The sequence below is a fragment of the Ruditapes philippinarum genome, unplaced genomic scaffold, assembly GCF_026571515.1.
Source record: "Ruditapes philippinarum isolate M1 unplaced genomic scaffold, ASM2657151v2 ctg11403_1_1_1_1, whole genome shotgun sequence".
Lineage (NCBI taxonomy): Eukaryota > Metazoa > Mollusca > Bivalvia > Venerida > Veneridae > Ruditapes > Ruditapes philippinarum.
In genome coordinates, this window is record NW_026855543.1 from 72,071 (window position 1) to 86,207 (window position 14,137).

The window sequence follows — 14,137 nt, forward strand, 5'->3', positions numbered from 1 at the left end:
GTCTATACGTAACAACGTCTTCTCGTTAAGCTTTTATCTCACGAATGATTCCCTATGAATCTGTATAAAGCATTCTGATGTTATCATCCAACAGTTTCAAATGTGATTACCGTCGCATTTAAGTATAGGTCAATGTTCATTAGTAAGAATTAACACAATTAAATTGGTCAAGAGTACGATCGCTGTACTACGATTGTGACCTAAACAAAACCATTTATGTTACAGAGGGAAATGTAGAGCAGATAGTTGCGTTGTTGGTATAAGGTAATGTAAGAGGGAAACTGTCAAAATGTATCATTTGCACCTGATTGCAAACAGACAGTTATAAGTTTACATCATGAAATATAATTGTTTGCTTGAGACTGTCCCTGACGAGGCTTAATACTGTTAAAAGTATTCAGTTAGGGGGTTATAGTTATGTTTACATCGTGACAACTTTCAATGTAGAATACTTCCTGATTATGTAGGTCGATAAACAGCGTGATAAAATATTGAAGTAATAAAGAGGATGTTTGATTTTCTAGAGATAAGAAGTAATAAATCATTCAGATAATACATTGACATTCGTAGCAAAAAGGTTTCTTTAAATCTTCAATGGTTTAAACATTTTATTGCTACCTTCCATAGTTCGAAATAACATAGTGTTTTCAGCTCACTGATTAAGATAGAACTGTTTAAGGGGTTAATTTTTCGACGTGGAAATATTTGCAAATTTTGCTAATCAAAATAATTCGCAAATAATTGAGCCCGCAAAAGTTTTTCGGAGCTCATTCAACATTTTACAATTACACCAGTACACCGGTTATTATGTAAAGATATCCCGTTAAACTAACTTAAACAAACATATACCATTATAAAAAGTTAAGTGTATGATACAATTTCACGATATAATCTTTTAAGCCGTAGATCGGTCTGAGTGGCGTTAATCGGTTGCATATTCAGAGTCAATTGACCACTTAGGTTTTTTTCTTTTTATTAATCATAACGGTTATAATAAGACAAAATAAGAGACATAACTAACCCTTTTTTTATAAGTGCATGATACCTTTGCTGCCAATTTTTCCTAAAGGGCTATTATATTTCGCATCCTACTGTCAATATAGTATGCACAAATTTATTTAACAAAAAACATAAAAGAAAATTGTTTTCACTTGATTTTCAAGAGCGATTTTATCAGTTTTAAAACAATTTAAACTTGCGTGTCTGACTGGATTGTATTGTCTTCACTTTGTCTAATTATCGTGTTGCACCTTTCGACTTAAATAAACAACGACAAAAGCCTTCAGCGATATGAAAAAAATTCCGCAGCATATGTTCGGCTATTTGGTAATACTTTTTTAAAAATAGGTCTGCTAGCTTTTAACACTGTGGTGCATAAAATATGAAAAGTAAGTTCCATTTATCTTAACCAAGCATATGCAAAAGAGAGAGAGAGAGAGAGAGAGAGAGAGAGAGGGAGAGAGGGAGAGAGAGAGAGGGAGAGGGAGAGAGAGAGAGAGAGAGAGAGAGAGAGGTCAAAGTCACTTATTTTTCAATAAGTAAAGGTTGATTGTACGGGTATGAATAACTTTTAGCGGAATCTGTAGTTATTTGTTGTTACATAACTATGTATAATTATATCGAGAAAACTGACTCCCTGTGAATGTTCTGCTAATTTATCAATTGAAAGGCACATCAAATTGCAAACATTTTTTACGTACAGTGACATATAAAAAATTACTTCCAAGTGGTGTTTAGTATAAAAGAATTGAATCCCTATCCAGTAAATTTTAATTGCTACAAAATGCATATATTTTCTTTTTGAAAGGCATGAGTGATATTACAATGTAGTATATAGGAGCTGATTACCTTTGTTATCTTTGGCAATAAGTAGTAAAATGTTTGATCTGCAGTACCTAAAAATTATTAAATCGTCGGTACGAACGCAAGATCTCTGTGAAAAGAGATCATTATGTCGAGCGAAGGAGATATTATAATGTAGTCACAGAATGAAAAAAGTACATCCATGCCACCTATTGCGTCGTAAAAAATTATATGTTCAATGTGTATTCCAGTTGCTTTAAGATTTTAAACTTCCTTATTTAAATACAACTTTAACTTATTGGGTTGGGAATGAATGTATAAAATTAAACTAAAAACATGAAGAGACTTAACAGCGTCTATGTGTTTTTTATTGGATTTATAGCTTATCTTAATGCCGGTAGGTTTATATTTTTACAATCCTATTCGATTTGTAAGTAAATCTGAATTATTAAATAGCTAGCTGTTCATTCCATTACATTTTAAGAAAAATGAAATTAACATGTGTATAAGTTAACCGTTTTGATAATATTTATTTATCTCTAACAAAAAACTATAAATTTCTTCGTTAATCGTCAGTTTTCAATTTTAATTACAATTGTAGGTCATTTTCATTTTGCCAGTGCACATCGTATTGAGACTTTATTGAATAAAATTATTTTCATTACAACATAATACATATCATACAACAATACTTATATTACGAGTACACTCAGTGCTTTCAATTATATCCTAGCATAACCTAGATGAAAGAGAAAAAAACTCAACTTCCTCAGAATGTATTTATCATTTACATAAAATATTTGTTAATTGAAACAACACAGAATGAGTGTTTCTGTCTTAGGTGTAAAACAATATTACATTGCACAATTATTAAATTGTTTTTAATATCTGTTTAACCAAATTATACGCATGTTTCCTAAGGTTAAAACTACATACGACCGAATAATATAATGAAAAGAATAAAACTTTATTATATTATACGAGTATATATAATATTATTATTTCGTTACTTGCAACATGGTGTGTGTGAATTCATTACCGTAGTTGTGTTATTGACTTTATCTTTACATAAACTGTTATAAAATAGGCATGTATTAGTTTCTATCTTTCTGATCATGATATATGTCATAAATGATATAACATAATCTATTTCTACATCATAAGGTCAGTGGTGGTTTTATGGAAGATGATTACTGATATAATTACATTCTGCATTTTAACATTATGAATTGTAGATTTAAAATGACTACAAATAATTGCGTTTATTGAACCTTAAAACTAACTGTGTAATAATGTTTTCTTAAAATGTATCTTGGAGTGGTTTGTTTGGCCTCTATTTATTATGTTCAATTTGTTGTTCTTTGCTATCTTTTGTTTGTTTCATTTTACGCCTTTTCCCAACAGTATTTAAGTCATATAGGCGGGTAGTTTCCTAACCATAATTCCTGGAGAGTTATACCAGTACTAGACTACCTTCCTTTGCGCAAAACTACCAAAGCATCTCCCGGTGATCGAACCCACGCCAGAGAGGTTACTGGATTAGCAATCGACTCTAACCCCTCGACCACGCGCCAATAAATGCACTGCGCATAAACTATTGTATCAAAGCTAATACATGCCACAACTTGTAAACAGCCATCCAAACGAAAGCTATCGTTGTTTTGTTAACGAAGAAGCATCAAGGAGTTCTTTGTCACAAAGGCATAATATAAGATTTTTATAGTAAGAATTATATTATTACACAATTGGGCGCCGGTCTCATGAATATTCGACAGTTCTCGTAAAATCATTCATTGAATTAGCACCATGTCTATATATTACCCGAGCGCAAAATTTATTAATACCCCGTAGATATCGCAACTTCAATGAGCGAGTAATCTGCCTATATTGTAACTCCGCACAGGAAATAGTGCAGAAAAAAATTATGAATCTATTGGCATTATACATTTTAAAAGTATAAATTATTTATTCCTAAGACAGGTAAATAAAATATTTACGATCATTATGAAAGCGGATTAATTCAAATTTAAGTACATGACCTGTGTACAAAACTCAAAACAAGTTAAATCGATTCAGTTAAATCATTTAATGTTTCCTTTCTTTTTTCAACATATTTTGAACATTTCGTTGGATTTAATAAGTTAATTAAAAGTCCATCATTGGTACTCTCGGATGTCATGCGAATCCGTTTGTGTTTTGGATAAGAGTGGCGACATAACAGCGCTTCCTGCTTTAGATTAGGATTAGTATTTATTACCTTGCTGGGAGAGCTTTTGTGTTGAAGTTTAAGAGAAATGAAAATTAATGTGACAAATGAAATAAACAACCCTCTAGATGCAGCACCTTCATTCATATCATTAAATGTTGTGCTTTCATAAGCTTGGAGCTATGAAAGAAGTTTTGAAATACTTCTACATTATGAATTGTTCAGTGAGCAACTCACTGGTCAAGTAAAAGAACTAAAATGAAAAAGTAAATATAGAAAACCGTCTGCTTTCTAGTTAAGATTTGAGTATAAGCAACGTCCCGCTTTCCAAAAAAAGAGCAATTATTAGAGAGGTCCCTATTAAAATTCCTAAATTTTTTTGCTTCCCAGAAAAGAAGCAAGTCTTTGGGAGAGTCGCTTTCCAGGTAAGAAGCAAGTCTTAGAGGGTCCCTATTCACACGGAGAAACAAATCTAAGGAGCGCAACACGTCCAATGACAGAAGCAAGTGTTAGGATTGCAGCAAGTCTAAGGAGGGTAAGAAGTCCAAGGAGTGCAGCGAATCTAAAGACCGCAGCATGCTTAGTATTGTAACTAGTCCAATAGGCTTAGCAAGTCAAATGAGTGCAGCAAGTCTAATACTGCAGCAAGTCCAAAGAGCGAATCAAGTCTAAGTAGGGTAGCAAATCCAATACTGCAGCAAGTCTATGGAGCTCTACAAGACGAAATTGCAGCAATTCTAAAGTCAAAATTGTTGTCCTGAATATCAATAAGAATTCCTTTCCATTGTTGTGTTCCTGAACCGACAAATTTTTTGGCTGCTGTCAGGAACCAGGAATTAGGGGCAAATACCATTAATTTCAAATTAGAAATTTTCGAGTTATTTGTTGCTTTTTTTAAGTAGTTTCAAAGTTCCCTGTCAAAATAGCGATTTTATTTAGAAAAATAAGTAATTTGACGTGCAAGCACAACTGTTTCCGGTTCGTGAGTTGTGTATGAGATGAAATTGCAAATGACTTGAACGAGCAGAAAAATTATTAAGTAAGTTCATTATTGTCAGGTAGCTTATGTTCAGCAAGTCTGTATTTTGGTCTGATCCAATTTACTGGACAAGCGAAGGAACCAAATAAAGCAGCAAGGGTACAAAACGGTCTGCTTTCTAGTGAAGAGTTATTATCGTCCATGAACAGCCTCAATCAAACCGAGTCTGCAGCATTTTTATTTGTTGTCGCTTTGTGCGTTCTTTAGAGATTCTATATTACTCCCTTCGTTAGGGCCACAACAACGTTGTGTGTGTCTTGTGCCTAATGAAGGCCATAAAAAGTGGACCCGTAAATTCAATCATGGATGTTATATTTCCGATCCTTAACGATTGATCAGCACAACATTTTTGTTGTGCTTGTGTTTTGTTAAAGTTTTCTTTTTAGCTATTTTCTTGTTGGGAGGTTCCAGTATTCCCTACTGAAATATTGTTTAATTACCCTAATGGCCTGTTCTTTAAAAATATCTTTTGGCGGCTTATCTGTGATCTGTGTATGCTTCATTACATGATTCCGTTTCAAAATTCCATTTTATTAAGTTCTGCCAATTGTTTTCTTGTTTAGGGTACACGCATAATTCTACGTGGAGACCATACCCCGCCTTTTATGGAATGGCACGAACGTGTTACATTGATATGGTGTTACAACGAACACATCTGCGGATGTTTCAAAATTCAAAAGGCTACTTTTTCATGTTAAATTCTGCTTATGTCGGTCACTTAAGTCGGTACTGACAATAATTTCCGCCGGTTCACAGGAAAAAACAAATCTATTGAGCACAACACGTCCAATAAGAGAAGAAAGTGTAAGGAGTGCAGAAAGTCAAAGGAGCGTATGAACTCCAAAGAGAGCGCAGCGAATCTAAAGCCAGCAAGTCATATGAATGCACCAAGTTCAAGGAGCGAATCAAGTCTAAGGAGCGTAGCAAGTCCAATACTGCAGCGAGTCTAAAGAGTTCCGCAAGACGAAATTGCACCAATTCTAAAGTCAAAAGTATTGTCCAGAATATTTAATAATTTCAAATCAAAATCTTGTAATTTCCATTGTTGTGTTCTTTAATCAACATTGCTTTTTGACTGCTGTCAGGAACCAGGAATTAGGGGCAAAATATCATTAATTTCTAATTGGGATTTTTTTCGAGTTAATTTTTGTATATTTTTGAAGTAGTAAATTAACAACAATAAATATCGTTACGACATCAATGAATATTAACAATTGCGAAAATTATACTTCTGTGTAATAACAACAACGTTTATTGCATTTTTAGATAATAACTTTACCTTGTATCTTTGGGTTTGCAAAAGTTCTTGTTTTCCATTGCTTTTCCGTGCCTAGATTTAAATAATCTTATGTATGAATTTATTGTTGCATGTGCATATCTAACATTGAACACGACTTTACACTGAAAGTCGAGGTTCATACCTCAATCCTTTGAAATAGCACGATTATGTGCTCCATGTAAAAGGCGGGGGACGATGATAAATTCTTGTTTTTGTAGCACTGGTCTTCACGTACTTATCAGAATTTCATTTCGAAATTGAGGCTACCTATAACATATTTTAATATTCATCTTAATATATCAAGCAAATACTTAAATAATTTAATTATTAAACATATCAGTTTTGTTCATGTAGGTTTGTGATACTGAAAGATCATTTATGTTCGGTGGATGCTTTCAATTTTGTAAGACGTAGCATAAGTGTGGCAAGAAAAGTTGTAATAGGGGTGTTTTTAGCAATTAAATTTTGTTTTCGTTAACACTACAAGTTAACGAATATAAAACAACTGAAAACACAGCATTTCTAAAGTTGCTTAGAGTTACCTCTATAAATATAAATAATACTATCGTGATGCTATTTTGATGCATTCAATAAAGATGTTTCTTTTTATTAAATATAATAATCAAAATATCAAGAAACAGTTTAATAGTTTCGAACATTATAATTATTACATACAAATGTATTTCTACAATGAATGTACATGAGAATTCATTTCTTCATCAAGCAGGACACTAAATAGAGGATATTTGTTTAGTTCAGTGTAAGATCGTAATATATTTCACCGAGTGAGCACCAAAAGGTATATTTCACGAGTGGCGCAGCCACGAGTGAAATGTGAACTTTTGGTGTTCACGAGGTGAAATATATTTCGATCTTACACTAAACTAAACAAATTTTCTTTTTATTATATGCAAACAAACGTTAAAAAGGACATTTTTACCTAATACTAAATGAATAGCCAAATAATTATACAACGTGACGTCATTTACGACGTCACTACATAAAGTTGGTTTCCAGTTCTGTGTACGCTGGTATTTCACTGAAACAACGTAAGGGGCTTAAATTCAAAACAGTGAAATTATCAAATTGATAATTTCACTGTTTTAAACAGTAAAATTACCAGTTTTAATTCACTGATATATTTCTATAAACCCCCGAAAAGCATGTAATAATATAAAATAGTTACTACTTATTTTAGTATAAATATTATGAGAATTGATTTTCATAAATTATACTTACAAATCACGTTCACTTCCAAAGTAGACTTTTTGATATAAAAGAAAATATATAACATATCTCTTTTGGAAATCTATGTATCTTTTTATCCAAAATAATACTTATATCTTATATTATTTGTATAATTCAGACTTTTAAGAAAATGAATGTTTAAATTGTACATGTTCTATTTAACTCGAAGGTGTTAACTGAAGCGTTTATGAGCAAGAGAAATGAATCTATGTTCACGTCGTGTTGATGTTTTTTTTTTTAATTCTAAAATTGTTTTTTTAAACTTCATACTAATAACAGAGACATAGATAACAGAGATTGGCAACTTCCTAGCCAGTTAAAATATCACGCGTGCCTGCTAAACTTAAAACTTGTAGCAAGTAAAACTTATTAACCAGATATCAAAATCAGTAAAATAATACATTTTCTGAAAGCTTATGCATTTGTCTATGGCTGCAGGTAAAAATATTTACAGTTCCCATTTAAATAAATGATACATCAATTTTTAAAGAGAACTACTGAATAATTTTTGTTACAAAACTATTCATATGACGAAAAAACTGGCTCAGTGGGTATGTTCTGCTATGTTTTTCTAAGTGAAAGGCATGGAAAGTTACCAATATTTTTACATGCAGCAATAGATAAAAGATGTACCTTTCAAACGGTATATAATATTAAAAGATCAAATGCACATCCATTAAGTTTTATTTCCTACAAAATGCCTAATTTTTCGCTTTTTAATAGGCATGAGTGATATTTCAATGGAGTATATAGGAGCTGCTTATCTCTATTATCTATGTCTCTGCTAATAACAAGAACAACTGTTTTTGATTATACTACTCTAAATAATTTGTTGGTTAATTGATTAAAATTATTATTACAGTTGAGAGAATATAAATATGTTGTAACTATGCAGCAATAAAAGGAAAATAAAAATCTTTTTTTGCGAGGAATTACACAGTAATCTCGATATTCTAGGAATCTTCTAGAAAGTCACATATCTTTCGGCATCACTAACTCATATCCAATCATCGGCTCTTGATACATTCATGTAATTTTGCATGCGAGACAATTTGATAATTTTATAAATGCACCTGGTTAAGGTAAACGTGTTGGACTTGATTTATCTTATGCCTTTATTTTGATCCACAAAAAGGTCTTCTTGAACAACTTCATTTCTACAATCTAACACAGTCTATAAATTTGATAGCAACATACCTGCAAAACAGGTAACAAAAAGTAAATGTTTCTGGTATTTTATCTGAGCCAGCTGAAATTGTCTCTAGGGTACTTCGAATTGAGGCACAAGGCCTTGAACCTCTACTATTCCAATATACATAAATGATCTCCATCTATATACAAAATGGTCAATTGCAGATGAAACTTCGCTTACTACTACTGTAATTCATTTACAAGAAGTCGGGTACAACCTTCAAACACATCTTGACAGTGTTAGTTCATATCACATGCGGAGTGCAGTGGAACCAAATGTGCAAAAAAAACTAAAGCTATGAAATTTTCAATAAAGGTTTTAATATCTAAAAATACTGCTTTGCCTACTCTGCACATCCTTATTTTCTTATAAGAATTACAAAACACCTTGATCTAAATTCAAGAATACTCTTACAAATTCTGGATGCATAAACTACAGTTTTGGGACTACTGTCGCATTATATATTATATAAAATATATAATATTATTATATAATATTTAATATCGGTAAGCACATCTTTTTATCAAATTTAAAAAAAACTGCAAGAATAATTTGGACAAATATTTAATAGTCGATTAAATGGCCTAATAATAGAGCTAAATTGGCAATTCCTCAAACCAAAGAAAAAAGTACAAAAAGGCAATTCTTACATATGAAACTAAAAATGAATTTTGTTTCATAAGAATATGATAAGTAAATGACGGACACATTTTAACACACACACTTAAGATATTTGCAACATGCTAAACTCATCGTACCTAAACCAAGCACAGAGTTGTGTAACGAATTTTAAGATTACTCTGGTCCCATAATAAAGAATGACTTTCCAACAGCATGTCCAAAATTTTTATACTACCATGCTAACCAGTGGCAGTTTTCGATTTTTTTTGTGAATGAAAATAGCAACCTTTGTCGACAAATACTTAATGATAACCTCAATAAATTAAAGGAAATGAATAGTAGTTTTAAGTGCATTGTTTTATAATAATGTACGGTTCGAGTTCAGTTGGGCAGGAATTTAAAACGAATGTCAATAAGCATTTGAACGATAACCCGTGCATTATTATTTCTATAATGCAAGAAGAAAAATAATAACTATTCCCATTCTAACATGCTAGCGATCCCCTTCCGCAAAACAGGGAATGGAATTTTGGAATGACCTGCGTCTGTCCGTCCGTAATACATTTGTGCCGCTCCTTAACTATTAAAGCGCTTAATTTTTTAATTACTTGGCATTATAGGACGATGTGCGTGCAAAGCGCAATAGTACGGTTGCTTCCCCCAAGTTCAGGGTCACACTTAAAGGTCAAGTGTAGCTATTGAACTGCTGAAATTTAAAAAAAAAAACTTTGCACAACTAATCACCATTGTGAGACGATGTGCTGAATGCAATATTTGGGTTGCTACCCCAAAGTTCAAGGTCTCACATTAAGGTCAAGTGTCAAAATATCTACATTTTCGTTGCCGTTGAATACATTAATGAGACCTTGTGCAGTGCACAAAAATCAAGTCACTACCCTCAAGGTCAGGTTCAGAATCAAAATTCCTGTGATAAAACATCTATTTTTCATGTCCGCTGTATAACTTATTTGACAATTCAAAGCTTTAGATTTATTGCCTTCCTAATAACGACAAGGGATTGATTGGAATGACCTCTGTGGATTACGTCTGTCGGCCTGTAAAATCATAAAGATACAATGGGTGGCTTAAGGAACAATATGTTTTAGTAAATTTTTTTTTCAAATTGATGCTTTTTATTCCGTAAGCCCTATTGTGATTATTCTTCTTCTATGTGGCTCAATAGCAATAGAGAGAACAACAGAGTAGCCACGTAGAAACCAAAATATTAGGACGTCGGGCTGTCCGTCCGTAACACTTTTGTCCACTCCATAACTTTTAAACCGCTTTAAATTGTTTGAAGTAACTTGTCACAGGTAATTGCCGTTTAGAGTCTATGGTAGAGCGCAATTATATGGTTGCTATCTTCAAAGTCAATGTCACACTTAAAGATCAAGTGTAGCTATTGACCCGCTGATTAAAAAAAATTTGATAACTAATAAACTTATTTGAAAAATGGGAAAAAAGGGTTGCTAAAAGTTAAGGGTAAATTTAGAATTAAATATTAATTTTTTTTAATCTTTAGCCCTTCCCAAAAAAAAATGTCCTCCAAAGGGTGGTCAAATAAATCCTTAAAAAATTTTTTTTTTGCCAAATTTTTCATCTTTACTAGTCAGTATGCAAAACTCTCTACTGCTGTCTCTCATTTAGGTCATGGTCAAAGGTCAAAAATAAGGAAATTTCGTGTCAGCTACTTGAAACTTGTACCCCTTAAACCTTTTAAAATTTGACTTTTTCGTCAAAAGAAAATATTACAGTTAATTAGTAAACTAATCAAGAGAATAGGCATGATAAGAGTTTTTATCATCAAATATATATAGGTTAAGACAATCATTCAAAGTATATATATTTTAAATTGTCTATTAACTTCTCACACTTGTTTTTTATACAAATAATTTCAAGATATTGTTGAAACAGGGCAAAATTACGATGGCGACAATACTTACATACAATCGGGACTGTTAGCCGCGTACTGTCGCGCTTTGTCGTACTGTTGAACTGTCAACGGACCACCGTATTTAACTATTCATTTTAAACCTCTAGGCGAATGTTTTAGTTGAAGTTTTTAAGGTTAACATTTATTTTAAATGTGTTTGAATACTAGTAAGTCTTTGTAAGAGTCGGATCTTAATGATAGTTACATTTTCTTGTACACAGAAAACGGGTATCTGGAACTGAAATATAAGAACTATCGAGCAAACGAGATTAGAAATATTATGAGTTGAATCGTAGAAGCTAAGGTTTATAGCGACAAGTACACAGAAGTCAAGGATATCTAGTACTAATGAAACAATATTTATAAGGCAAATGATTAATTATTATTTATTTTTATAAATGTCCTTTATGTTTGAAAATGAATTATAGGTTGTTAAAATGTAAATGTATGGAGATGAAAGATAGGTTAAGCTTAAGAGTAATATTTGGTTGAAAATATTTTTTGAGAAATGAATCGTATAGTAAAATGTTAATTTTTAAATGGTTTTGAAAGTAAATAATGAAATATTAAGTTCTTTTCCAATCATAAGGTTAAGAAACGCGATGGAAAATTTATGTATGAATATTTCAAATTAATACGAATTTGTATCCCGATAAAATGACATGTATTTGCATTTAAGCGTATCAAGAATATTAAGATTATATGTTGTAGCAAACTATTAATGTATCCACTTGGTACAAGCTACAATGATAAAAGACATATCAAATTTCTTTTCACTCCAATGTGCTTCATAATACTTAACGGCTTTAATTGATTTATATAATACTGAAGGGAATATCATTTCAATTAATTTCCATTTTATTTTTGTTGAAGTTTATCCTCGATTCATTTTGCTTTCTAATTGCAACTTAGAAACAGAAAAACTGTTCCTGAGGCTTGAGCATAATTTATTACAGCTGCAACTTAGTATTATCATTTTATTATTGTTATCATAATTATGATGATTATAGGTACTGTTGAGAGAATATACATACGTGAGAACAAACCAGCATTAAAAGGAAGTAATATCCAGCTTGTATGTGAGATATCACAGTTCAGTAATTCAGACGTGTTACATGTTTACAAAAGGGACTCTCGTCTTCCGTCAAGCCTTGCTGGTATTAACCCAGATAACCAGTGTGTCCAATCAATTTGTCTGGCAACAAGTATTGGTAGATATACATTCAGTGCTGACAACAGTATTGTCTTTATTAACATATCGAGTGTAAACAGATCAGAGGATCAGAAATGGTGGACATGTACCATAGGAAATCAGAGAAGAGACATGCTGCTGAATGTTATAAGTATGTATTCTTTATCTTTGTCATTATTTTTATCAAGAATGTATTATTATTATTATAAAGGTATTGTTGAGAGAATATACATACGTGACAAAAAACCGGCATTAAAAGGAAGTAATATACAGCTTGTTTGTGAGATATCAGGGTTTGGTTATTCTAATTTGGTAGGTATTTACAAGAGTGATATTCGACTTTCGTTATCCCTTGCTGGTATCACCTCGCTGACTGCATGTATTCCACAAGTCTGTTTGACAACAACTATTGTAGTATGTTGGTAGATGTTCATTCAGTGCTGACGACAGCAATGTCTTCATCAACATATCCGGTCTTGGCAGATCAAAATATCATAAATGGTGAACATTTGCCTTTATAAATCAAGAAAGGAAGGACTTGTCGCTGAATGTCATAAGTATGTATCTTATACCTTTTTTCGTTAAATGTAACAATTATTTATTTCAAGAGTGTATTTGAGTTGCACAACAGAGAAATGATATGTTACCAACTGATCAAGGTATTTGTATTTATATTTTTTTCCTATTCAACATATTGTTTATATCACAAGCCCATAATTTACGGGTTTTGTTTTTCAAATTTTTTTTGACCTTTAGAAAACCAAGAAAGCAACCCCTGGGGGCCCTAACTATGGTTTATATTTCAAATTTAAAAAATTTAAAAACATATTCCAAAGGAAAACGTTTTTTGGGATACTTTTCCTTTTCGCTTTTTTGTCGGGAAAAGCTTTTTGTTTTTTTCTGCCAAAAACTATTCGCTTTAATGCATGTTGATTTTAAACTTTTTTTATTCCTTTTCTTTTAAATGGGTTTTTGAATTTAAAAATTATCATCTTTTTTTCATTCCCTTTAAAAAATTTCCAAAAAATGTTTTGATAATTTAAAAAACAATTTTAAATTAAAATTAGAAAAAAAAAAAAGTTTTTTTTTTCAAAAGGGGCCCCCAAACCCCAAAAATATATGTTTTTGGGATCCTTTTTATTAAAACCCCGTTGCCAAAAATCACTTTCCAAAAATTTAAAAACCCCCAACACAAATCCGTCTAGCACCCAAAAAGCAGACAACTTAAAAAAGTTACAGGGGTTTCCCATCCCCACCGCAACATTAAAAATGGTATTATTTTTGAAAGGGAGAAGTGTTTTTTTCTCTTCCCAACAAAATATTTTACTTTTTTCACTAAATTTAATGCCCCTTTCCAGGGCATTTTGAGGGCTGTTGAAAGTTTTTACGGGGAAAGGTTATTTTAAAATTATTTTAATGAAAAAAATAAAACCCAAAAACATCAGAAGAAACCTTTTTAAATAACATTTTTTGTTTTTTGTCTTTTTTCAAAGAAATTCCCCCCATTAAAATGTTAAAAAAACGGGGAAAAATTTTTAAAAAAAAAATGAATTATCGCCTTTTTTTGTTTCTTTAAAGAGTTCATCCAATGGTTTTAAAATCCTTAAAAAATGAAATGGGTTTT

At 31.7% G+C, this 14,137-nt stretch overlaps 1 protein-coding gene across 1 annotated transcript; it reads left to right on the plus strand.

Annotated features, from left to right (window-relative positions):
* Positions 1 to 1,957: 1,957 nt before the first annotated feature.
* Positions 1,958 to 13,143, plus strand: LOC132743667 (uncharacterized). Its single transcript, XM_060732218.1, has 2 exons — positions 1,958 to 2,200; positions 12,332 to 13,143. Exons 1-2 carry the CDS (start codon positions 2,140 to 2,142, stop codon positions 12,937 to 12,939), a joined length of 669 nt encoding a protein of 222 aa, XP_060588201.1. The 5' UTR covers positions 1,958 to 2,139; the 3' UTR covers positions 12,940 to 13,143.
* The last annotated feature ends 994 nt before the right edge of the window (positions 13,144 to 14,137 follow it).